The sequence below is a fragment of the Neofelis nebulosa genome, chromosome 5, assembly GCF_028018385.1.
Source record: "Neofelis nebulosa isolate mNeoNeb1 chromosome 5, mNeoNeb1.pri, whole genome shotgun sequence".
Taxonomy (NCBI): Eukaryota; Metazoa; Chordata; class Mammalia; order Carnivora; family Felidae; genus Neofelis; species Neofelis nebulosa.
In genome coordinates this window covers 153,096,798-153,121,869 of record NC_080786.1, presented here as the reverse complement: position 1 = coordinate 153,121,869, position 25,072 = coordinate 153,096,798, and the positions used below count along the sequence as shown (strand labels likewise).

General features: G+C 39.8%; 1 protein-coding gene across 1 annotated transcript in view; it reads left to right on the top strand.

Annotated features, from left to right (window-relative positions):
* Window positions 1-25,072, top strand: part of BRWD1 (bromodomain and WD repeat domain containing 1) — a 127,657-nt gene that overhangs the window by 94,242 nt on the left and 8,343 nt on the right. The window contains exons 28-40 of the mRNA XM_058732021.1: window positions 19-130; window positions 728-789; window positions 1,519-1,674; window positions 2,118-2,238; window positions 3,456-3,581; window positions 4,754-4,826; window positions 6,388-6,429; window positions 8,809-8,955; window positions 9,580-9,732; window positions 12,781-12,947; window positions 19,108-19,334; window positions 21,588-21,752; window positions 23,537-24,448. Coding sequence (XP_058588004.1) covers window positions 19-130; window positions 728-789; window positions 1,519-1,674; window positions 2,118-2,238; window positions 3,456-3,581; window positions 4,754-4,826; window positions 6,388-6,429; window positions 8,809-8,955; window positions 9,580-9,732; window positions 12,781-12,947; window positions 19,108-19,334; window positions 21,588-21,752; window positions 23,537-24,448 — 2,463 coding nt within the window. The remainder of the gene's footprint in view (window positions 1-18; window positions 131-727; window positions 790-1,518; window positions 1,675-2,117; window positions 2,239-3,455; window positions 3,582-4,753; window positions 4,827-6,387; window positions 6,430-8,808; window positions 8,956-9,579; window positions 9,733-12,780; window positions 12,948-19,107; window positions 19,335-21,587; window positions 21,753-23,536; window positions 24,449-25,072) is intronic.

Genomic DNA, 25,072 nt, shown 5'->3' with positions numbered 1-25,072 from the left:
CTTGGTCATCTTTTATAGGTGATAGGTTCCGTTCTATCATTGATGATGCTTGGTGGTTTGGAACAGTGCTAAGTCAAGAGCCATATCAGCCGCAGTACCCTGATAGTCATTTCCAGTGCTACATCGTTAGGTCTGTATGCAGTTGAAATGAATTCTCTACAGACATTCGTTCATTGTGGTGGGTGGTTTTATGAATAATATGTTTCAGGTGAAAGACCATGATTTAGTCTGTCATTGAGTCCTGTCCGTCATCCCCATGCAGTGTCTCTCGCACGCCCTGGCTGCTTCCCGTTCACCAGAACCCCCTCGGGACAGGTTCTGCTTGCCTCTCTGGTCCCATTTCTGTAGCCTCCTAATAGTTCCTAGTTGAGGAGCACATATTACATCATTTTCCCTGTTCAAGGAAATCGTTGCTGCTTTTCCATTGGCTGTGGAATAAAGTCACATTCTGAAGTGTGGCATTCAAGGCTTCACAGGGTTGTTGAGTTTTTTCCACCTACCCTGGGTACAGGCCACACAGGACTTCTGACTTTGTCTTTGAACATTTTTAATGCTTTCTTTTTCTCATAATGTATTCTCCTAAAAAAATCTTACGGTTAATATTTAAACTTTCATTGCTACAATAAGGTTTTCACATTTTATTTTTGTTTACTCTTTTGTGGATACCTAGTTATTAGCCACAAGTTGTTTTTATGAGAGGCTAACTGGACTTTTGGTTTTTTAATAGGTGGGACAATACTGAAATTGAAAAACTTAGCCCATGGGACATGGAACCAATTCCTGATAATGGTATATGATTCTTTTTTTAAGTTTTAGCAGAAACTATTTAAAAAAATTTTTTTAAACACTTATTTTTGAGAGACAGAGGGAGAGGGAGGGCCAGAGAGAGGGAGAGAATCCCAAGCAGGCTCCATGCTGTGAGCGCAGAACCTGATGCAGAACTCAGACTCATGAACCATGAGATCATGATCTGATTCGAAATCAGGAGTCGGATATTTAACCGACTGAGTTACCCAGGAGCCCCATGGTATATCATTTTTCAATAATGAAAATATTTTACCTGTTTTCAGTAACCGTGAGCTTTACTAACCCCCCACAGAATTAATATGAATCTGGCCGATTAATTCTTATCCTAGGCTTCAAGTTTGATGCTGACTGCATTTTAATAGCCCATTATCATTTCTTACATAATCCTGGCTAGTCGTTTTGTAGCATTTCTCTCCGTTTGGGCTTGTTTCATATTTACTCATTATCCAGGGTTTGCATTTCTGGTGCTAGTGTTAGAGACGTGGTATATGGTCCTCAGTGCATCATATCATGAGGCACATGATGTCCATTTGTCCTATTACCAGGGGTGTTAACTTTCATCATGTGACTTAGGTGGTGTCCCAGGTTTCTCCACTATAAAACCACTGCTTTTTCCTTTGTAGTGTCTGGTTTAGGAGTTTTGACAACTTAAGTATAATATATATTTGGTTAATTATTTTTCTTTCTTGTTCTTTGGAATGGAATTTATAGTTGACCCACCTGAAGAGTTAGGAGCTAGTATTTCTGTCACTTCCGATGAGCTAGAGAAATTACTCTACAAACCTCAAGATGGTGAATGGGGCCAGAAATCGAGAGATGAAGAATGTGAACGAATTATTAGTGGTATAGACCAACTTTTGAATCTTGGTAAGTTTTTAGTGTGGAATGTTTCATGTTCAAGTTTTCCTTTCCTCAAAGGTATTATTTTAATTTAATTTTGAGAGACAGAGAGTAGGAGTGGGGGAGGAGCAGAGAGAGAGGGAGACATAGAATCCGAAGCAGGCTCCAGTCTCCAGGCTCTGAGTGGTCAGCACAGAGCCTGACGTGGGTCTCGAACCCAGGGACCATGAGATCATGACCTGAGCCGAAGTCAGCCACTCAATCGACCGAGCCACCCAGGCGCCCCTCCACAAAAGTATTTTAAAAGCGCAGCAAACTTCGGTGGCATTCTTCACTACAGTTTCTACTTGCTCCTTTTTGTTTGGGCCTGCATTGTTAAACGTGGCTCTAGTTTTGAGGAATTTGCAGAGAAATAATCTCCTGTGGGTAATGAATTTATTGATGAAAATGTTTTGTGTCTGCCTTCATAGACATAGCGGCGGCTTTCGCGGGGCCAGTTGATCTGTGTACGTACCCGAAGTATTGCACCGTAGTAGCTTATCCAACCGACCTCTACACGATTCGAATGAGGCTCGTGAATCGATTCTACAGGTTAGTAGAAACCTCCTTTCACAATAGTTTGAAAAGGTGTTTGGTCATCCTGAGTGGAGTGAATGGAAGTGGTGGTTGATCGTGACAGTGGTGGAGTGGGGGCTGATGCACGCTATTTTCTGTTTCACTCTCTTTCATTATAGTGATCTTGTGGTCTTCTGTGGTAAGACACTGTTCGATGTTGGAGAGGCATCGGATTAAAAAAAATTCCATGTGCTTCTTACAAATTATGTTAAGTAGTTAGACATCATATTTATTTGCGTGTTTTTCCTATTTAGCAGCTTGATTTTAAAAATAAAGTTGAATTTTAAAAATTGGCCTTTGAAAGATTGATTCCCCAGAGTCATCAGCTTTTTATCTTTGGCTTCTAGAGCACTGATAACTATAAAATTTCCTGTTCTCAGTGATTTTTAAATTCTTTAAAAAATATTTATTTATTTATTTAATTTATTGCTTATTTATTTCTGAGTGAGAGAGAGAGAGAGAGACAGAGAGAGAGACAGAGAGCTTGTAGGGAAGGGGCTGAGAGAGAAGGAGACACAGAATCCAGGGAGACACAGGCTCCAGGCTCCGAGCTGTCAGCACAGAGCCCGATGGGCTCGAACTCATGAACTGTGAGTGAGATCATGACCTGAGTGGAAGTCGGACGCTTTACCGACTGAGCTACCCAGGTGCCCTGATTCTCAGTGATTTTTTTAAATTTTAAGTAATTGATAGTATTTTATTTGTTACAATTCATCTACTTTGAGAAATTACCATTTCAAAAAACTGACTTCTTACATCGATGGTGTACTTTATCTCTGTAGCCAGACATGGGAATGTGCATTTGTTCAGAAACCACTTTGCCAGGTTACTCTCTTAGGATTGATGATATTTAACACCTTTTCTTCTTTGAGTCTCAGTAGCTTCCGTTGTGCCTGTAGACACTGTGAAAGGGAGGGTTGCTCCAGGTTGCTCTGGATGTGATGAAGTGAACTGTTAAGATTTTTGGTCTTTAATTGTATTCTCTGTGGTTTAGCTTCCAGTATAATTACTTATGGTTATGATCAGGTTGAGAGCATTAGAAGGTTATTCATTGTAACTTTGCACTTAGGAGTTAATATATTAATACATGCTGGCTTAACGTGCTGGGATTTTTTTTTTTTTTTTTTTTTTTAAACCTGGTTTCTGTGTTTTTGTTTTCTGAGCTCTAAATTGCCTACTTTTTTGTTTTGAAGGAGGCTATCTGCATTAGTTTGGGAAGTCAGATACATAGAACATAATGCCAGGACATTTAATGAGCCTGAGAGTGTAATTGCAAGATCAGCTAAGAAGATAACTGACCAACTTTTAAAATTTATCAAGTAAGTTACCTCCTATTATAGATGTGGAAAGTGGCTTTGCATGTCTGTACCTCTTGCAGCCATCTAGTTCTTAATTTTTGCTCTCTGAATTACACCCTTTTATTAATATGCTATGTTAAATAACATTTCTGTACATATTTATTGTGATTATTACTTTTAGTAAAGGCATGAAAAACAGAACAATCCAATGTTTTCTGCTTTTTAAAATTGAAATAATTTTATACTACAGAAGTTGCCCTATATATACCCTTCACCGGGTTCCCCTTAGTCATTTTTCATGACTGTGGTGTCCTTATGAAACATGAAGAAATTACCCTTGGTATAACACTAATGGCTGCACACGCTTGCTTGCATTGGGAGATCATTTAGGAGGAGGACGGAAAGTGGGATCTGTTTTAACATCATCTGTTCTGATGAACGTTCTCTGTCACTTTGGACAAATTGCTCAGCCTGTTTCCTTTGAAATTAATGAATTGTGCTGTGTGATCTTAATGCCTTTTTACCATAGCCATAAAAATTGTTTGAAAGAATTATGTATCAGAGAAGATAATTTATAAACTGTGCCATCATTTTTACTATGTGGCTACAAACTGGGAAGTAACTGGTTCTGGTCTATCTTGCTTTGCTGGGTGGAATCCACTTCTTGCCTGGACGACCTGGACTTGTTTCCTCTTCCCCAGGACTTTCATTTTTTTCTACTTCAGGAAAATCACATACCCATTTTCATCATCTTCATGCCTAGATAGTCCTACTTCAGCATCCTTTCTTCTGTGTGTACAGGGAAGTTAAGATCTAATTTGCTTTAATTTCTGCTTCTCCCCTCTGTTTTGTCTCAAGTCAATCCATGTTCCTGGTACTTACTGTACGAATATGCCTAGTGATGTTAGGAACACTCCTCTTCACATTCATCCAGTTGAGGCCATAATTGGATTATTTCCGGATTGCCAGCTTAATTTTTATACATACTTAGCTGGGGAAACAAAAACTTACTTTCCATATTCTAAGATGGTCAGTTGTTTCCACAGAGGGTAGATTAAAAAACTGGGTATTCCTTTGCTTGAAATTAGGTATGCATACTTGGGGAACTGTTTATATCTTAACCTGTAGTTTGAATCTTTGACATCAGACATGACAACTGCATACTCTTAAACATGTGAAAAATTGCTTTTTAGGAATCAAGACTGTACACATATCTCAGAACTTTCTAACACGTCCGAAAACGATGAGCAAAATGCCGAGGATTTGGTAATGAAGTTTGTCAATTTTATAATGATTTCTGTTCGTTTCAAATGGTAATTTAAAAATATTGAGTGAAGTAGAAAAATAACAATTCTTGCTATATTCCAATGAACTATGAAACTATTTTGATAAAAATACATATATTTTTTGTTTTTTTCAATATATGAAATTTATTGTCAAATTGGTTTCCATACAACACCCAGTGCTCATCCCAAAAGGTGCCCTCCTCAATACCCATCACCTCCCCCCCCCCCCCCCCCCCCCCCCCCGCCATCAACCCTCAGTTTGTTCTGTTTTTAAGAGTCTCTTATGCTTTGGCTCTCTCCCACTCTAACCTCTTTTTTTTTTTTTTTTTTTCCTTCCCCTCCCCCATGGGTTTCTGTTAAGTTTCTCAGGATCCACATAAGAGTGAAAACATATGGTATCTGTCTTTCTCTGTATGGCTTATTTCACTTAGCATAACACTCTCCAGTTCCATCCATGTTGCTACAAAGGGCCATATTTCATTCTTTCTCATTGTCACGTAGTACTCCATTGTGTATATAAACCACAATTTCTTTATCCATTCATCAGTTGATGGACATTTAGGCTCTTTCCATAATTTGGCTATTGTTGAGAGTGCTGCTATAAACCTTGGGGTCCAAGTGCCCCTATGCATCAGCCCTCCTGTATCCCTTGGGTACATTCCTAGCAGTGCTATTGCTGGGTCATAGGGTAGGTCTATTTTTAATTTTTTGAGGAACCTCCACACTGTTTTCCAGAGTGGCTGTACCAGTTTGCATTCCCACCAACAGTGCAAGAGGGTTCCCGTTTGATAAAAATATATTTTTAATTATCCATATATTCAGTGAAGTAATTTGTTTTAACCAATAATTGATACCAAATAAACAGCATATGTCTGCGTGAATAGCATAGCTGAGGAATGTGTCCTCTACTTTTGCAATTTCTAAGAGTTGGATTTAATTGTAATTACAAATTAACGAACTTGACCATGCTCACAGTACCCACAAGTTCTTCACTCAAGGTGGTATCAAAGTTCAAGGCAAATATCAGTGATGCTGGGTAATTTCACTTCATACAGAATCGAGCAGGAAGTTCCAGGAGTTCTGTATAGTGTCAATTTCTACACAGACCCTTATTGCGATTCACTGATTCTCTTGGTAATTTCTATCGGAATAAAAATGGCCATGCAAATATTTGATTTAGGGAATAAGAAAATGTGTGGAGTATGAAATTCAGAACAGTAGGAAATGGTTTCTTGGGTTTTATGGATAGAGATGAAACACACATTGGAAGTTGCTTATGCATGTCCTATTTAGGTCTTGCACAAAGCACCTTTTTATAGCTATCTATAGGAATTAGTTTTCCTAGGGAGTGTAGAGGGTTATTAAGAATAGTTGGTTTATGGGAGTCTGGGTGCCACAAAGACCTGGTAGGGTCTGCCTTTTGAGATTTTTGTGAACAAGTTAAAATCCTTGTAAGACCTAATGTGTTTGATACGCTTTTAGGTTATTACGTTTCGGATGAGAATATTAACACTTAACGGCGCTCTGATTTTTGTTCGTAGGATGATAGTGATCTTCCTAAAACATCTTCTGGAAGAAGGAGAGTAAGTTAATCTGTTCGACTGACCTTTGTTGTTTGCTCATTCTGTATTTTGAAAGCAGCCTCAGATTTCAGGTGTTACTCTGAAAAGTTACCTTGATAATGGGTATCGAGCATTTGTTAAAAGAAATGGGAAATCACTGAGAGGCGGGCAGTCAGGGAAGGTTTAGTGGAAGAGTTGGGCCTTGAACTTTGTTTTCAGAATGAGCTGGAGGAGAAAGAGGACGTGCACAAAACAAGGAGCATTTGGGACCCATGTCACAAAGTAGGCACGTGTAGCATGCCACTAGGCTAGTGGTAGAGCACTGGCCTGCCCAGTGTAGGGACTGAGTGTTGGGGTGAGCAGGGGGGCTGTGTCTGGCTGTTACGTTGGGAGTGGATGATGGTGATCTTGAAAACCAAGGATTTCATTTAAATTTAAAGGAGAGACTCAATTTCACCACCATAATAGATGCAGAGATTTGGACGGATAACAGAATCGGTACTAAAGGAAGTGAGGAACCTGTTGCAAGAACTAGAGTGTAAGGCGGAGCCTCGTCAGGGACTGTGCTTGTGTGCAGTGGGAGGGCTGGTAGAGGAGGAGCCCTCGTAGGGGAATGTTCGTTAGGGTTTGGTGAATAAACCTTTTTTTTAAATGACACCTGTTGGGAAGATGGAGTTAAGGAGAATGACGTATGGATATAATGAGTTTTTAGATACTGGGTTTGGTTATAAGTTTTAGATACTAAGTTTGAATTGTGGCGTCACCAGCAGCTCTTGTGGTTATAATGTAATATATTAATTAAAGGAAAGGTTATTACATTTTTTTAAATGTTTATTTTGAGAGACAGAGACAGTGCGAGTGGGGGAGGGGCAGAGAGAGAGAAACAGAGAGAGAAAGAGAGAGAGAGAGAGAGACACACTCCCAAGCAGGCTCTGCACTGTCAACACAGAGCATGACATGCGGCTCGGACCCACAAACTGTGAGATCGTGACTTGAGCCAAAACCAAGAATCGGACATTTAAACAGACTGAGTCACTGAGGCACCCCTAAGGAAAGGTTATTAATTTAAAAATGCTTAACATTTTATTTTGAAGTTTTTTTTTAATGTTTATTTTTGAGAGAGAGCATGAGCCAGGGGAGGGGCAGAGAGAGGGAGACAGAGGAGCTGAAGCTGTGCTGCCAGCAGAGTCCAATGTCAGGTTCAAACTCATGAGCTGTAAGGTCACAACCTGAGCCGAAGTCAGACTGGCTCCCCTAAAATGCTTAACATTTCAAATTTTGTCCAAATACTGCTTAAATTTAAGCTTTTTATCATACTAATTTTCCTAATATGCTTGCGCCAAATAACAGTGGGAAGTTAGACTTGAAGAATTGTCATCTGATTGTCATTTTCGTATAATTTCTTATTTTGGGGGGAAAATAATTTCATTTTTAAACAAAATCCCAGGTGTTTAGTATCTGTATAGTATTTGCTTGCTGTGGCCACCATAGCAAATCACAAATCTAGTGGCTTAAACAATAAAAAAAAAAAAAAAAAAAAAAAGTCTTCTAGGTCTGTAGATTAGAAGTCAGACATGGGTCTCAGTGGAGCTAAAATCAGGGTGGTGGCATAGCTGTGTTCCTTTCTGGAAGCCTAGGGTAGAATCCTTCTTCTTGTTATTTTTTAGCTTCTAGAGGCTCTTGTCCCCTCGTCTTTTATCTTCAAGCCAGCAGCTTGAAGTCTCGAAGTCTCTCAGTTTTAAAAGGACCTTTGTGGGGCGCCTGGGTGGTTCAGTCAGTTTAAGCGTCTGACTCTTGGTTTCGGCTTAGGTCATGTTCTTGTGGCTTCGTGGGTTTGAGCCCCACATTGGGCTCTGTGCTGACAGTGCAGAGCCTGCTTGGGCTTCTCTCTCTCCCTCTCTCTATGCCCCTTCCCTTCTTGTCCTGTCTCTGCCTCTCAAATAAACTTAAAAAAAATTTTTTTTTTAAATCACCTTTGTGATTACATTGGGCCCATCTTGATAATCCAGGACAGTCTTCCCATCTCAGGATTCAAACCGGTGGTCAGATCTGCCATGTATAGTGACAGCCACAAGTTCTTCAATTAGGATGCAGGTATCTTTGGGGCCATTCTTTAGCCTACCACTTTGTCTAATGCGATTCTTCACTTTCTGTGAAAATGAGTTCTAAACTTGGGAGATAAGTGGTAGAATGAAAAATGTTTTCAGAGTAATGGATGTGATGTTACTGACCTTTACAGAAAAGTGGATTTCTTCTAAGTAGATAGAAAATAAAAGTAGCCACATTGTTATAGTACACAAGGCCACAGCTCACGTGCATTTTTACCACCGTACTATACCAGACCGCAGTGTGACATTTCCAAGACTGAAAAAGCTTATAATATTGTGAATGTATTTATAGGTCCGTGATTGGAAAAAAACGAGCATCAAAGCCACCAACTATGTTGAAAATAACTGGAAGAAACAGTGTAAGGAACTAGTGAACTTAATTTTTCAGTGTGAAGATTCTGAACCATTTAGACAACCTGTTGATTTGGTTGAATATCCAGTAAGTTTTGCCATTGTTTGAATGTTTGGGCCTTCTTGTTTTGTATAGAGATTGGGGTGGAGGTGTTTAAATTAAACTTTAACAAGTAAGATGTCTGAGCTTCATGTTAACTTTGTCTCTCACCGCTAAGGCAGCTGTGGAAGAGTTGTATTACACAGTTTTTCTTGAATTTTCTAGACCCCTCGTAACTTTGGCTAAGACTTAATCACTGCTACATCTCAATGGGAGGATCCTACATGTTTATCTGTTTTCTTAGTAGGCTCAGCCCCAGGAAAACTATAAACTGGATAAAAGCTCTGTATTCATTCCCCAAATATGAGAATGGAAAATGGCCTTAAAAAAAAAGATTACAAAGCACATATTTACTGTAAAGCTTAGAAATTACATTAAGAGTATAAAGAAGGAAATGAAAACCATTTAATATCCTACCAGATACATCATTTTGGTATATTTCTTATTTTTTCTGTATGTCTGAGCCTCTTTTTTAAAAATTATTGATGATTCTTAAGGTCCTTCTAACCTTTTTCTTTTCTCTCATTTTGAATGTTTTGGAGATCTGATGCTCTTAACATTTCTATAAGTAGGAATCAAATCTTTGAACTAATTCTTGTTTTTAAAACCTAGGACTACCGAGATATTATAGATACTCCAATGGATTTTGGAACAGTAAGGGAAACTTTAGAAGCAGGAAATTATGACAGCCCTTTGGAATTTTGCAAAGACATCCGGTTGATATTTAGCAATGCAAAAGCATATACACCAAACAAAAGATCAAAGGTAATTTTAAAAGTGGTTCTCAATGAAAAGAGTGCGTGGTCTGTGTTGATGATCATTTTCCACTTGCTGGTACGTGTTGGAACATTAAGGATGAGTGAGGAGGGCGAGAACACTGGTAAGGCTAGAGCTCTGTCTCTCTCCCCTCACCACAGTTAATGCTTACCTTTCCTAATGTGGAAACAAATGGGAATTGGAGGCAATGAGGCCACCAATGAGAAATGAACAAATTTGAACTTGATACATAGGATGGGAAAAATCTGTTTTTGTACATGTAGGAATCTTGAAGAGTGGACTTGAGATTTAATGATAGATTCTGGAAGATAATTAAAAGTAAGAAAAGGAAAATCGGAAGTGGGGGTAAGACTCCTGAGAGCATAGTAATATTTCCAACCCAAAGAGGAGACACATGAGCCATCTGATTATTGGAGAACACAGGTGGAGAGTATACCCCTAAAGTTGTGTTAAAATGTTACATGTTGGATAACTTCTCATAACTTGTTGAAGCGCAGTGAACAGACAAAGGTGTACATAAGTCTCTCAGTGAATTCTCACGAATAATCACAAACCCTTGTAGCCAGTGTGCTGGTAGTTTAACAAAGAGGGATGATTTGAGAAGACTCTAAAGAAAGCACTTGCTTAATATTATAGCACTTTGTCTATGATCAGCAACTATCGCTGCTAAGTAACCATTTTGCCTTAATTTCACTTTCTCTTTATTATCCCCAGACTCTCCTGTGTTAATTATTTCTCAATCTGAGAACTGCTTCCTTGGATTCAATGTGCAGATTTCACATCACTTTAAATCAGTTTAGCATCCGGTCCAACATTTTTCCAAGTTGATGCTATTGTCCGTATTCACTGTTATTGAGACTTTCTTCCCGGAGAGAAATTTCATTCATGCTTTCCCTCGCCTTTTATGTAACATACTATCTGAGGATAGATATATCATCAACTGTACAACTTATTGGATTTTTATATATTATCAGAGTTTCAAAATTGCGGTTAAATATATGTAACATAAGCTTTATTATTTTAACCATTTTTAAGGGTATGATTCATTGACATTAATTATATTCACAATGCTCAACAATCACTGATTTTCCTAAAACTCTTTCATCACCCCAAACAGAAACTCTAACATGAAGGAGTAACTCTACATTCACTCCCCACTTAGCCCTTGGTAAATGTCTCATCTACTTTGTCTGGATGCATTTGTCTGTTCTAGATATTTCATACATGGGATCATACAACATTTGCCCTTTCGTGTCTGGCTCCTTTCACTTAGCAGAATTTCTGAAAGGTTCATCCGTGTTATAACATGCATGAGAGCTTTATTCCTTTTTATGCCTGAATGATATTACATTGTATGGGTATATAATATTTTGTTTATCCATTCATGTCTTGATGGACAGTTGAATTGTTTCTGTTTTTTGGCTCTTACGAATAATGCTGCCATGAATATGGATCACGCCATCTGCTAATAGCGGTGGTTTCACTTCTAACTTCACAATCTGAATGATCTTTCTTGCTTTGTCTTTATATTCTTTCTTTCTGTCTGTCTGTCTTTCTGTCTTTTGGTCTTTTTTTTTTTTTTTTTTTGTCTAATTGTTCTGGCTGGGATTTAAAGTACAGTATTGAATAGCAGTGGTGGAAGCAGGCAACCTTGTCTCTTTCCTGATCGCAGGGGGAAGATTTTCCGTATTTCACCATTGTGTATGATGTTAACTGTGGGGTTTTTTCATACATGCCTTTTTTCATTTTGAATAGCTAATTTTAGCACCCATTTTTGTTCAGTGTTTATGTTCAACTCAAGTGTATTAACTGAATTTTATATAAAACCCAACGAGAAGACATAAAATAATATGAAAGTGATTCTTAAGAGAATCAGATTTTAAACAATATGATTAAGGAAATAAAGCCACTTGTTAAAATTGGTGACTAATGTTAGAATTCACATTTGAAGGGAAAGAGTAAGGTATACACAAAATACTGGAAATGTCAATGATTGTTTCAGATGAAGTGGCATTTTGAATTTCACATGTATTGTGTATATATATGTGTGTGTGCATACATATTTATAAAGCGTATAAGAAATTGCTATAGCTCACATACCTAAAAAAATACATTTTTTTAAATGTTTATTTATTTATTTTGAGAGAGAGACTCCCAAGCAGGCCCTGCAGTGTCAGTGCAGAGCTGGATGCAGGGATCAAGTTCATGAATGGGGAACTCATAAACTGAGCCGAAACGCAGTTGGATGCTTAACTGACTCAGCCACCCAGGCGCTCCTCACACACTTTTTTCTGAAGATTCTCTAATGTTAAAGTCTCTCCACCCCGCTGCCTGGTGCATCAGAGTGATTGAACGTTCCTTTTCAGGAATGATTGTGAATGAGTAAAGAGTACTTCCTGTAAATACATAGCTGTACCAAAGTTATTTATAGGAGCACTGAATATCATATTGCAGCTCTTTGACAGATTTGATATTATTTAATTATCAAAGCTGTTAAAACACCATCTTTCATATCTGTTACAGTTCTGGGGCCTGTTTTCTTCTCCTGTGGCAAGATAGGCTTTGGTCTGTAATCCATGCTTAGATCTAAGTGGCCTTACTGGAGGTCAGATTGCAAGTTGGAGACTGGGGTGAAGGTGTCTTTGTCTCCTTGCCCCAAGGACACACTGCTCTCTTGCTGCCTAGACGGCAATCCTAAAACTAGCCAGCTCCACATCTAACTAGGAGAAGGGGACATCTTTAGGATTTGTATATGTAAATGTGAAAATGAGAACAGCTGGTTGAGAACCATTGACCTATAGACTGTAGTAAGTCCTGGATTCTAGACAATTGCTTTAATACTTTCTTTCATCTGAGAGTTATATGTTCGGTACTGCGTGTTTCTGGCAGATGTCATTGAAGGAAGGGTGGGATGGATGAAATAAGTAACAGCTGTTGTCTATAACAGTGATGTAATAGGTTGCAATTATACTCTTTTTTGTGAAAGTATTTTTCAAGATATTTTGTAGTTCTAGTTTTGCTTTCATATTCTTGCAGATTTACAGTATGACCTTGAGATTGTCTGCCTTATTTGAAGAAAAAATGAAGAAAATCTCCTCTGATTTTAAAATTGGTCAAAAATTCAATGAAAAACTTCGAAGAAGCCAGAGGTTCAAGAGACGGCAAAATTGTAACCGTGTCAGTCAGGCTAACAGAAGTATCAGGTGATTGGTTATTTCAGGCTTTGTATGCAATTTAAAAAGTTTCAGGTTGTGATACTTCTTTAATTTTATTATTCTACAATGATTAGGAGTATAGTATATTCCGAAAGTTGTTTTTTTTTTAATGGCTTGAAAATACTGTGTGCATATAGAGCTATTGTATAATTTGTAATTAGGTAAATTTTTAAGCATTTAAGGAAAATTATCGATTTTTAAAATTTTACTAAGGATTAAAGTATCATTTATGTATTTACATAAGAACTTTTTTTTTTTTTTTTATAATGCAGAGAGTAAAGTGATTGCTTTGGGTGTCGAGCATTTGATTGTGTTAAGAGAAATAGCGATTAGGCACGATGTGCCCTATTGTTTCTGAGGATTAGTTATGAAGAAGACATATAAAATGCAGGGCTTATTCTCCGTCAGGAATTTGATATTAATTTGTATTCTGTCATCTTTGTGTAGCCTATGTTACTGTCAGGTTTCCAGGCATCTCACAGTGTTGCAGCACGAAAGTGGAGTCTGTCCTGTGTCGTCTGTGTCCAGGCTTGTCTTGAACAAGCGCCGTGTCCGTGATGGGTGTCTTCGTGCATGTTTTGGGGACTGTGCTCTGCATCTCTGTTCAGAACCATCTCCTTCAGATCAATAGTATTTAAATCTCATAAGCTTGTTCTCGTTTAGCTCCCTCCCTTCCATTTTGTGCTCTTGTCGTCAGATTACATCTTTGTTTTATCTACTTTTCTTTCAAATCGGTTAAGGAAAGAATAAAAACGTCACTGACACTGTTATTTATATTTACCTATGTAAATTACCTTTCCCAGTGGTTCTTATTTCTTTGTGTGGGTTTGAGTTACCCTCTGGTGTCCTTTCTTGTCAGCTTGAGATCCTTTTGTGTTTCTTGTAAGGCAGATGTGCTAGCAGTTAATTCTGACAGTTTTCCTTTTGGACTAATTTTGCTGGATATAGAATTCTTAGTTGACCGTGTTTTGTTTTCCTCCCAGCGTCTCTCCCACTGCCTGCCGAACTCTGTTGTTTCTGATGAGAAGTCAGCTCTCAGTGCCGCTGAGGTTCCCTCCCTCGTCCATGTGGAATGGTTTTTCTCTTGCTGCTCTCACAGTTCTCTGTCTGCATTTTGCAGCTGACTTTGATGTGTGTAGGAATTTTTCCAGCTTTGTAGAAGACTGTTTTTCTTAAAATCTGGGTGGTTTCCAGCCATTACTCAATTTTTCTCTGCCCCTTTCCTCTCATTTGTGGGCTGCCATTATACATATGTTGATATGATGGATGGTCTCCCACAGGCCTCTGAGGCTCTCTTCATTTTTCCCCCTTTTCTTTCTGTTCTTCAGATGGGATAATAATTTATTGACCTACCAAGTTCACTGATTCTTATATCAGCTCATACCAGCTCACATCTACTGTTGGGCCTATCTTGTGAATGTTTATGTCAGTTACTGTGCTTTCCAACTCCAGAGTCTCTGGTTGGTTTTTTATAATTTCTGTGTCTCTACCGATATTTTCTGTCCTCGTGCTTTTCTTTAATTCTGTAAACATGATTTTATTTGGTTCTTCAAATGTGTTTATAATGGTGGATTTAGCTCAGCATCTGGGTCCTTTCAGAGACAGTTTCCATTGAGTGCATTTTTGCCTGTGTATGGGCAAACTTCCTTGATTCTTGGTATGTCTTGTACTGTTTTGTTGGAAGTGGGACAAACTTAGTAATCTGGTTTTCTTGTCACTGTTTGTTAACATATTGTAGAAACTCTAGACTCTGATTCTTGTCCCTCTGTGATGATACTTGTTGCTGGTTTTGTTTAGTGAGTTACCTTAGACCAGTTCTGTAGTTTGTCTTTCCCGCAGTGGTAAGCCGCTGAAATCTGCTTTTTAAAAATTTATTTTATTTTATTTTTTCTGAGAGAGAGAGACAAAGAATCTTAAGCAGGTTCCACACTCATTGTGGAGCCTGACACGGGGCTTGATCCCAAGACCCTGGGATCATGTACCTGAACTGAAATCAAGAGTCGGATGCTCAACCAACTGAGCCACCCAGGTGCCCCTTAAAAATGAAAAAAAAAAAAATAAATAAAAAAAAAATTGGGGGGCCTGTGTTCCTGGGTGTCTTCCCTGACTTACCACAGCGCAGTGGTCAGAATTTGTGCTTAAACCCATCAAGTAAGCCCTCCACCCTTTTCTGAAGGAGGCCTTTGTGTGAAGTGAGGCCAAGTTCACTTTCTGCCTATATTTTTCCAGGCATGAGAGTCTCAAGGTAATCCAGGGACGACTGGATAACAGGGCTCTCCCCAGTCTTTCTTGAGTATTTGTGGAAGCTTCCACATCCCCAGGACGATTTTGGAGCTTTTCAAAGACTCCCGTGACTGTCTCATTCTGTAGCTCTCCTTTAAATTTTGTGGCTGGGGCGCCTGGGTGGCGCAGTCGGTTAAGCGTCCGACTTCAGCCAGGTCACGATCTCGTGGTCCGTGAGTTCGAGCCCCGCGTCAGGCTCTGGGCTGATGGCTCAGAGCCTGGAGCCTGTTTCCGATTCTGTGTCTCCCTCTCTCTCTGCCCCTCCCCCGTTCATGCTATGTCTCTCTGTCCCAAAAATAAAATAAAATAAAACCGTTGAAAAAAAAAAAAAAAATTTTGTGGCTGAACTCTGTTGCTCTGACCAGTTTCACAGACTTGGGCTGCTACTCGGTCGGCCTGGCTGGATTTCCAGCAGTGAGTTTAGTGCTGTTTGGTGAAGCTCTCAAGTCAGGCCAGCTCCTTCCGCCTCCTCATCCTGGTCCTCAAGGCTGTGCCACAGAATTGGGGTGTGTGTGACTGGGAGGAGCCCCGAGTTAAAATACCAAAACTCCAGTAAAGTTTTTTCTTAGATTCAGAAGGTTTTCTAGAATAAAGGCTTTTTTAATAAAGGCCTTTTTTAATAAAGGCCTTTGATTACTTTCCAGAGTTGCGAAATGATTGTTTTGGATGATTTTGCCAGTTTTATCTTTGCGTTTTGGGTGAGAGGATTTGCCAGAGTCCTCCTTGCATCCCTGCCCCAGTGTTTGGAACAGCAGAACTGCACTGAACCGGGCAGACGTGCTCCTTAGCCTTAGGGAAATGAGTTCAGCCCGTTCAGCTGCTTTACAGTCCATAATTTGGGGGGGCATACGTTACGAGGTACTATGTGAGTCCTCCCTGCCTCTTTTTTTTTTTTTTTGAACTTTTAATTTTGAAATAATTTCAGAATTACAGAGAAGTTGAAGAATAATTCAAAGAACTCCTTTATACTTTACCTGGACTCACCAATTTTTGATAGTATGTCACATATGCTTTATTGTTGCTTTATCTTTTTGTTGTGTGTTTTTCTTCTCAATCATTCAAAAGAATATATCTGACACCTTGCTCCTTTACCCCTAAATATTTGGTGTGGATTTGCTAAAAATAAGGTTCTAACCACATCTTATTGTATTTCTACAGTTGACCTAATAATGTCCTTAGGACAAATTTTTTTTTCTAGTCTAGACCCAAGTGAGGATCTTGTGTTGCATTGCGTATAGTTCATGGTCTCTTCAGTCTGTGTTTTTGGGTTTGTTTGTTTTGTTTTTTTTTTAAACATTAGCTCATTTAATCATCAGCCAATCTTATTTTTTATTTTTTTTTAAATTTATTTTTTTTTTCCAACTTTTTTTTTTTTTTTTTTTTTTGGGACAGAGAGAGACAGAGCATGAACGGGGGAGGGGCAGAGAGAGAGGGAGACACAGAATCGGAAACAGGCTCCAGGCTCTGAGCCATCAGCCCAGAGCCTGACGCGGGGCTCGAACTCACGGACCGCGAGATCGTGACCTGGCTGAAGTCGGACGCTTAACCGACTGCGCCACCCAGGCGCCCCTTATTTTTTATTTTTATTTAGTTTTTAAGTAATCTCTGTGCCCAGCATAGGGCTCAAACTCATGACCCTGAGATCAAGTCACATGCTCTACTGACTGAGCCAGCCAAGCCCTCCTTTTTAGTCTGTTTCATCATCATCATCATCATCATTATCATCATTATTATTATACTTTAAGTTTATTTTGAGAAGAGAGTGCTTGCATGTGCACAAGTGGGGGAGGGACAGAGAGAAAGGGGGAGAGAGAGAATCTCAAGCAGGCTCTGTGCTCAAACTCAAGAACTGTGAGATCATGACCTGAGCCTAAATCCAGAGCTAGGCACTTAACCAGTTGAGCCACCCAGGTGTCTCTGTTTTGTTTTTTTTTTAATATTGATTGATTGACTGACAACTGAGCGGGGGGAGGGGCAGAGAGAGAGAGGGGGGGAGGAAGAGAATCCCAAGCAGGCTCTGTGCTGTGAACCTAGAGCCTGACAGTGGGGCTTGAACTCACAAACCGTGGGATCATGACCTGAGCTGAAATCAAGAGTAGGTCACCTTAATTGATTGAGCTACCCAAGCACTCCTCTTTAGTCTGTTTTAATCAGGAATTTTATTTTCTACCTTTGTCTTCTTAATTGACATTTTTGGAGAGTATGGGTCATTTATTTTCTAAAATGTCCCCCAGTTTGGGTTTTTCTGTTATTTTAGGAGTTTTTAATTTTTTTGTTTAATTATTTAAAAAAAAAAAAAAAGCTCTTTCTCTTTGAACAATAAAGAGTTTAACAGTTAAGAAGGACATAGGATAAAAAAAGGGGACAGTTTTACTCCTGAGATATTTATCATTTTGTCTTCTGTTTAAAAGGAAGTTTATGATGAGTATAAGCATGTAATTGTTTTCTTTTGTATTTATTGGTCTGCCTTCCAGTTGACATTAATAGAAATTAATGTTTTGAGTTTTTTGTTTTAGTCTTTACTTTTTATTTTATTTTTTTATTATTAAAAAAATTTTTTTTTAATGTTTATTTTTGAGAGAGAGAGAGACAGAGCATGAGCGGGGGAGGGGCAGAGAGAGAGAGGGAGACACAGAATCCGAAGCAGGCTCCCGGCTCTGAGCTGTCAGCACAGAGCCCGATGCGGGGCTCAAACTCAAAGACCCCGAGATCATGACCTGAGCCGAAGTCAGACGCTCGACTGACTGAGCCACCCAGGCGCCTCTTATTTTTTACGTTTTAATCTATTGTCAAGTTAGCTAACTTACAGTGTATACAGCATGGTCTTAGCTTTGGGAGTAGGTTCCTGTGGTTCATCACTTACATACAACACCCAGTGCTTATCCCAACAAGTGCCCTCCTCAGTGCCATCTCCCGTTTTCCTGCTCTCCCTCCATCCCCCCACCTCAGCAACCCTCAGTCTGTTCTCTGTATTTAAGAGTCTCTTATGGTTTGCCTCCTCTCTGTTTGTAACTTATTTTTCCTTCCCTTCCCCTATAGTCTTCTGTTAAGTTTCTCAAATTCCACATATGAGTGAAAACATGACATCTGTATTTTTCGGACTGACTTATTTCTAGAAGTTAACATTTTGCTGTAAAAAAGCTTGAAATTTCTTGATTATGATAAACAATTACTGCTTTAAAGAACCTTGTGGTTATCTTTAAGCTCAGGTGCCTTAAATACAAAGCTCTTTTATCTTTTTGTTTTAAAGGAAAATAGGATTACTCAACATGAATATCACCCAGATCTGTAATTTAAAACAAAAGCCTGTCTTGTCCTAAACTTCCACTCTTTTTCTTGATAATCCATGGCTCAGGGGTCAAACACAGTGAACTGGTACTTAGAAGTAAACAGATTGGTCTTAGAAAAAACTAGCTTGTTCTGATCTTTTTTTTGGCCTCTGTTCTTTCTGGTTAGATTTTGTTGATTTCTCCTTTTATATACTATTACACGTATATGTCTACATATGTAAATAGACCAGAGAGAAAGTTGTTTCTTATTGAGACTCAGATTTGTAATATGAACGAATGCGTGTATTACATAAATGTTGGCTCCTCTTAGCATTTAATCCAAAGAATTTAAGGTATTCAGTATGATTTTCTACTCTGTAACTTGGGTCATTTGTTTGTTACTTCAGTTTGGAACAAAATGATGTCAAACTTAGAGTAAGGATATCCATAGTAATCCACGTCAGAATAAGATGTTAACAATGAATATTTCAATGTTTTGATCATAAAATTTTTCTCAGGTTAAGTAGTTATACACTTTTATTCAGGCATTCCCTGTTTAATTAAATTTTGTTTCCTTTGTTCATATCTTTGACCAGAAATATCAAACAGAAGCGGTTAAAATCTCAGACAAAAGTAATTCCTGAATTGGTGGGTTCTCCTGCCCACTCTCCCTCCAGTAGGGGTGCCTATTCTGCAGGCCGTAAGACAGGTGCTAGTGTCTCTTCGGGCGTGACTTCTGGGGACTCCTCAGATTCGGCAGGATCGTCGGAAAGAATGAGAAGACTTAGGACTGTCACTCTGAAAAATGGCTCCACGTTATCTGGTAAGACGTGAACATCATTCTTTAATTGTCTAGCACTCAAGTAGCACGGCAGCACGGCTAGTTACTCCAGGTTCAGAGGAGAGAATGAAGAAGACTGGCCTTGACATATACGAAACCTACAATTCAGTGGAAGAGTCAAAAGTAACAAATGGGGAACGGTTAAAATATGTTTGATAAGTGCTGTTCTTTGCAAATGGTGCAGCCATATTCTATGCAAATTTGAATCTTCTAAATCGTAAAAAATGGGATACAAATACCATACTTTGAATTTTTTTTTTTTTTTTTTTTTTACATTTATTTATTGAGAGACATAGAGCACAAGTTTGGGAGGGGCGGAGAGACAAGGAGACACAGAATCCGAAGCAGGCTCCAGGCTCCGAGCTGTTAGCGCAGAGCCCGATGCGGGGCTCGAACTCGCAAACCGTGAGATCGTGTCCTAAGCCGAAGTCGGACGCTTAACCGACTGAGCCACCCAGGCGCCCCAAATATCATACTTTGTGTGCCAAGTATACTTCCGGTGGTTTTTCTTTAAATTAAAAAAAAAAAAGACATGGTAATCATGTGTGTTTACATGGAAGGCCTAGTAAATTCTATACCGTTTATGTTCTTGCTCTTTGGTAATACAACTACTGCGGATCCTCACCCTTTGTTAGCATCGTGGGAGTGAGGCTGTGGTATGCGAACGCTTCCCGGTTGCCATGAGTGGTTTTGGCAGCTTGCAATGGTAGTGTGGTAATTACTACTATAATGTAAAATAAGAGGATCAAAGGGGTAGAAAGCAGCCACATATTAGACAGACTGGCAAGCCTTGCAGAAGTGTTTGGATTACCTAGTTGGGTCTCTCGATGAGTAAGGAAATCACATGATGAATTGTTTCAGGAACATTAGTCCATTCGGCAGTTGTACGCAGGGAAGAGGGAGAGTCTGGAAAGTGAGTCGGCGTGCTGGGGAGTGGAGTGGAATAGAACAGGAGTAGTCCGTGGCAAACCAGCAGAGCAGTTTCAGAGGAAGAGACACAGCCTGGGGACTGGCGTCCTTCTATCGCAGCCACCGTCTTTAACGCGGAGTTGGGTCGTATTGTGGAGCAAAATTTTGACTTTTGGCAACCTGCTCCCACTCATTTCCATGAAGCTTTCATTCTGTGACATGTATGTAAGAACGGAGGGGACAAAGGAATGGGACACTTGGGTGTCCTGTGCGGTGCCTTACACTGGAGCATGCAGTCATTCAGTGGAGTGGTAGGAAGGAATGACCTGTACTGTTTAAATTGTTTATCTTGTTTCATCTACCTCCCTCCCCCCTTTATGGTGGCACGTGTAAAAATGACCCTTCTTGAGCTGAAAGCATGTGGTATCGCTACGCGGTTATGGGGCTTACCTGCGAAAGGCTTGAAAGTCTGTCCCCTGACATGCGGGACTTAAAGTGGCCGTTCTTCCTACAGGACCTACAGGAAGTACATGTTTCGTAGGACAGCAGGAAGTGGAGGGGGGCTGATTACATTCTTAGATGCAAATTTGTTTATCAGATATACAAACTGTATTTTCTGAATCCAACCCAGGATTAATATGTTACTTTCAGAAATAATAGGGGCGCCTGGGTGGCTCAGTCAGTTGAGCATCCGACTTCGGCTCAGGTCATGATCTCGCAGTTCGTGAGTTCGAGCCCCGCGTCGGGCTCTGTGCTGATAGCTCAGAGCCTGGAGCCTGCTTCTGCTTCTGTGTCTCCCTCTCTCTCTGCCCCTAACCCACTCGCATTCTGTCTCTGTCTCTCTCAAAAATAAATAAACATTAAAAAAAACTAAAAACAAACAAAAAAAGAAATAATAGAACAAACGATTTGGAATGCTGTCTATGTACCTTTTAATACCAAACATTTATGGGCTGGTTTTTTTTTTTTGTTTTTTTTTTTTTAGTTTATTTACTTTTGAGAGAGGGGGAGAGACTGTAGGGAAGGGGCAGAGAGAGGGAGAGACAGAATCCCAAGCAGCATCTGTGATGTCAGCACAAAGCCTGATGTAGGGCTTGAACTCATGAACTGTGAGATCATGACCTGAGCCGAGATCAAGAGTTGGACCTTAACCAACTGAGCCACCTAGGCGTCCCTATGAGCTGTTCTTTGAAACAGTTTTTACAATTATAATCTCTCTTGAGTATCTTGAGAATCTGCTTTTAGCTTGTTGTTATGAAATAGGACTGCTTGTGTGTGCGAAGATAGAATGTATGTGATGAACTGTTGATGCTTTATTTTTCTTAGAAAGTGAAGTGGAAGATTCCTTAGATACCTCTTCATCTTCAGCTTCAAATAGTTCAGAGGAAAGCAAAGAGAGTTCAAGACCTCGGGAATCTTCCTTACGTAGTGGGCTGGCCAGAAGCAGTAATCTCCGGGTGACCAGAACCAGAGCTGCTCAAAGAAAAACTGGTAAGAGACTCAGTGGTTGGTACTTTGGAGGAATGTTTATCAAGAGAATCCATAAGCTAAGCGTGGAATGACTTATTGTTTTAAGGCATCTACATATGATTAAATGTCTTCTTTAGATTTTTTGAAAATTGGTATATAATTGACATATAACATATTTTAGGTGTAGAACATGATAATTTAATATTTGTATACACTACAAAATGGTCACAATAAGTATAGTTACTGTCAGTCACTATACATAGTTATAAAAATGTTTATTTCTCGTAATGAGGACTTAAGATTTACTCTTAGCAACTTTCAAATATGCAACAGAATATTATTAACTACGGGCATCATGTTGTACATTACATCCCTATGACTTATAGCTGGAAGTTTGTACCTTTTGACCTCCCTTCCCCCCACCAGTCTGTTCTCTGTATCAGTGAGCTTGGTTTTTTGGTTTGTAGATTACACATAGAAGTAAAATCATACAGTATCCATCTTTCTCTGTTGACTTATTTTGCTGAGCGTTTACACCTTCAAGGTCCATGTATGTTGTTACAGACGGCAGGATTCCACTCCTTTTTATGACTGAATAACATTCCATTGTATAGATAAACCACATCTTCTTTTCTGTTCATCCATTAATGGGTGCTTAGGTCGTTTCCTTGTCTTGGCTTTTGTAGATGCCACTGCAGTGAAATTGGGGTGCATATATCCTTTTAAATTAGTGCTTGAGTGGGGTGCTTGGGTGGCTCAGTCTGTTAAGCGTCCGACTCTTCAGCTCTGGTCATGATCTTGCGGTCTGTAAGTTCCAGCCCTGCATCAGGTGCTGCATTGACAGTGCCTGAATGGTGATACTGAACATCTTTCCATGTTCCTGTTGACCATTTGTATGCTGTATTTTAAAAAATGTCTACTCAGAGCCTCTTTCCACTTTTTAATCGATTGTTTTTTGCTATTGTATGAGTTCTTTAAATAGTTTGGGTATTTTGAGGTACCTGGATGGCTCAGTTGGTCAGGCATTCGACTTTGGCTCCAGGTCATGATCTCACAGGTTCGTGGGTTTGGGTCCCTTGTTGGGCTCCACACTCAGAGCCTGGAGCCTGCTTCAGATTCTGTGTCTCCCTCTCTCTCTGCTCATGCTCTGTCTTTCTCTCAAAAATGTGTGTGTGTGTGTACACACACATATATGAACATCTAAAAAATAAGTATTTTGGATAATTAACCCCTAATCACATGATTTGCACATATCAGTAAGTTGCCTTTTTATCTTATTGATGATTTCTTTTGCCTTGCGGAAGCTTTTAGTTTGATGTAGTCCCACTTGTTTATTTTTGGTTTTGTTGCCTCTAATTTTTGTGTCCGATCCAAAAAAACCATTGGCAAGATCAATGTCAAGGAGCTTATTTACCAGGCCTGTGTTTTCTTCTAGGAGGTTTATGTTTCAGGTCTTACGTTGAAGTCTTTGATCCATTTTGTGTTAATTTTTGTGTATGGTGTGACATAGTAATGTCGCTTTATTCTTTTGCATGTGGCTGTCCAGTTTTCCCAACACTGTTGAAGAGACTGTCCTTTCCCCCATTGTATATTCTTACCTCTTTTGTTGTAAATTAATTGGCCATATGTGCATGGGTTTATTTCTGGGCTCTCTGTTCTGTTCCAGATTTAGGACTTTTTAGATTTAGAAAGGAAACCTGTTTTGGCATTAAAAAATAGGGAACACCAGTTCTAAAATAATAAATTCATTGCAAAATGTTGAAATAAGGAAGACCTTTCTAATCTTATTGCCACTTTATTTCTAGGTCCAGTTTCTTTAGAAAATGGATGTGGCAGAAAAGCCACTCGAAAGAGAGTCTATTTAAGTGACTCTGATAATAATTCGGTGGAGGCTGGTGAGAGCCTAAAAGCCAGGGCTGGAAATAACCGGAAAGTGCTACGAAAGTGTGCTGCTGTGGCTGCCAATAAGATCAAGCTGATGAGCGACGTCGAGGAGAACTCTAGCTCTGAAAGTGTCTGTTCTGGCCGGAAGCTGCCTCACCGTAATGCTTCTGCTGTGGCTAGAAAAAAGTTATTACACAATTCTGAAGATGATCAGAGCTTAAAGTCAGAAATTGAAGAAGAGGAGCTAAAAGATCACAATCGACCATCACCACTGTCCAATTCTCATGCTGCCCAGAATACTGTGAATGAATCTGAAAATGGGGATTCAGAGTCAGAAAGTGACTTACGAGTAGCCCGAAAAAATTGGCAGGCCAATGGTTATAAGTCTCATACTCTGGCAACTTCTAAAACAAAATTTCTTAAGATAGAGTCTTCTGAGGAAGACTCTCAAAGTCACGATTCAGATAATGTACAGAACAGAACTGCTGGTCCGTCAACCTCTGGGCAGAAACTTAGGGCAAAAAGCATCTCCGAGGAAGAGGAAGAAGCAGATTCCGAACCGGGAAAGTATGCTGGTAGAAAGTACAACACAGGTCGCAAGAATCTTACTTTCCTTAAAAAAGCAAAGATCTTCAGTGATTCTGAGGACTCTGAATCCGAAGAGCGAGATCGAGAAGATGGCCGATGTCATGAAATGGACACGAACCCGATCAGAGGGGGTTTGAAGCGTGAACCAATTGCCGGGTCCCAGTGTTTCTCAGATCATGTATCTGAGACCGATTTGGATTCAGATGATGACAAGACAAAAGAAAAACCCAACAGTTTTGTGAGAGGTAATTCAAAACATGGCTCCTTGGTGTGCCCTCACTGCCCTTCTCTCCTATAGCACACGTTGTGTCTGTTTCCCATGAAACTTCCCTTTGCCAGTTGTTTTGTGTCTGCCCCAGGCATTCTCCAGCAGCCTTTTCCCTGCACCCCTATGTCCTGTGTGCATGCACAACTGCTTGTCCAGCACGTTTAGTTCACGTAGCAGGCGGCCTTGGCCTTCACAGCTGTTTCAGAGTAAAGATTTCACTGCTTGTGTTGGCCATGGGTATTGGAAAAGCAGAGGCAGCACATTTACAAGCTGTGGCGTTGCCCGTTTCAGAAGGTGAGAAGAGAGGGCCGGGCTATTTGTTTGGAAGCGATGTGGAAGTAAGAACAGCCGCAGCAGCCCGGCCTTTCTTCGGATCAGGAGATTGGTCTCTCTGCTGGACGTTTGTTAACTAGTTCAGTCCCTGTGTCTTTTATGAGCTATGTAGTGCTGTTGCCCATTTTACTCAGGGCAACTCTGTAGCCGGGAGAGGTGAAAATCACTCGCTGATGTAAAATTGTGCTCTTGGTAAGTGGGGATTGATGAAACATTGAACGGGAGGCAGCCAAAGCTAAGATGAAAGGTATTTGGGGGCGCCTGGGTG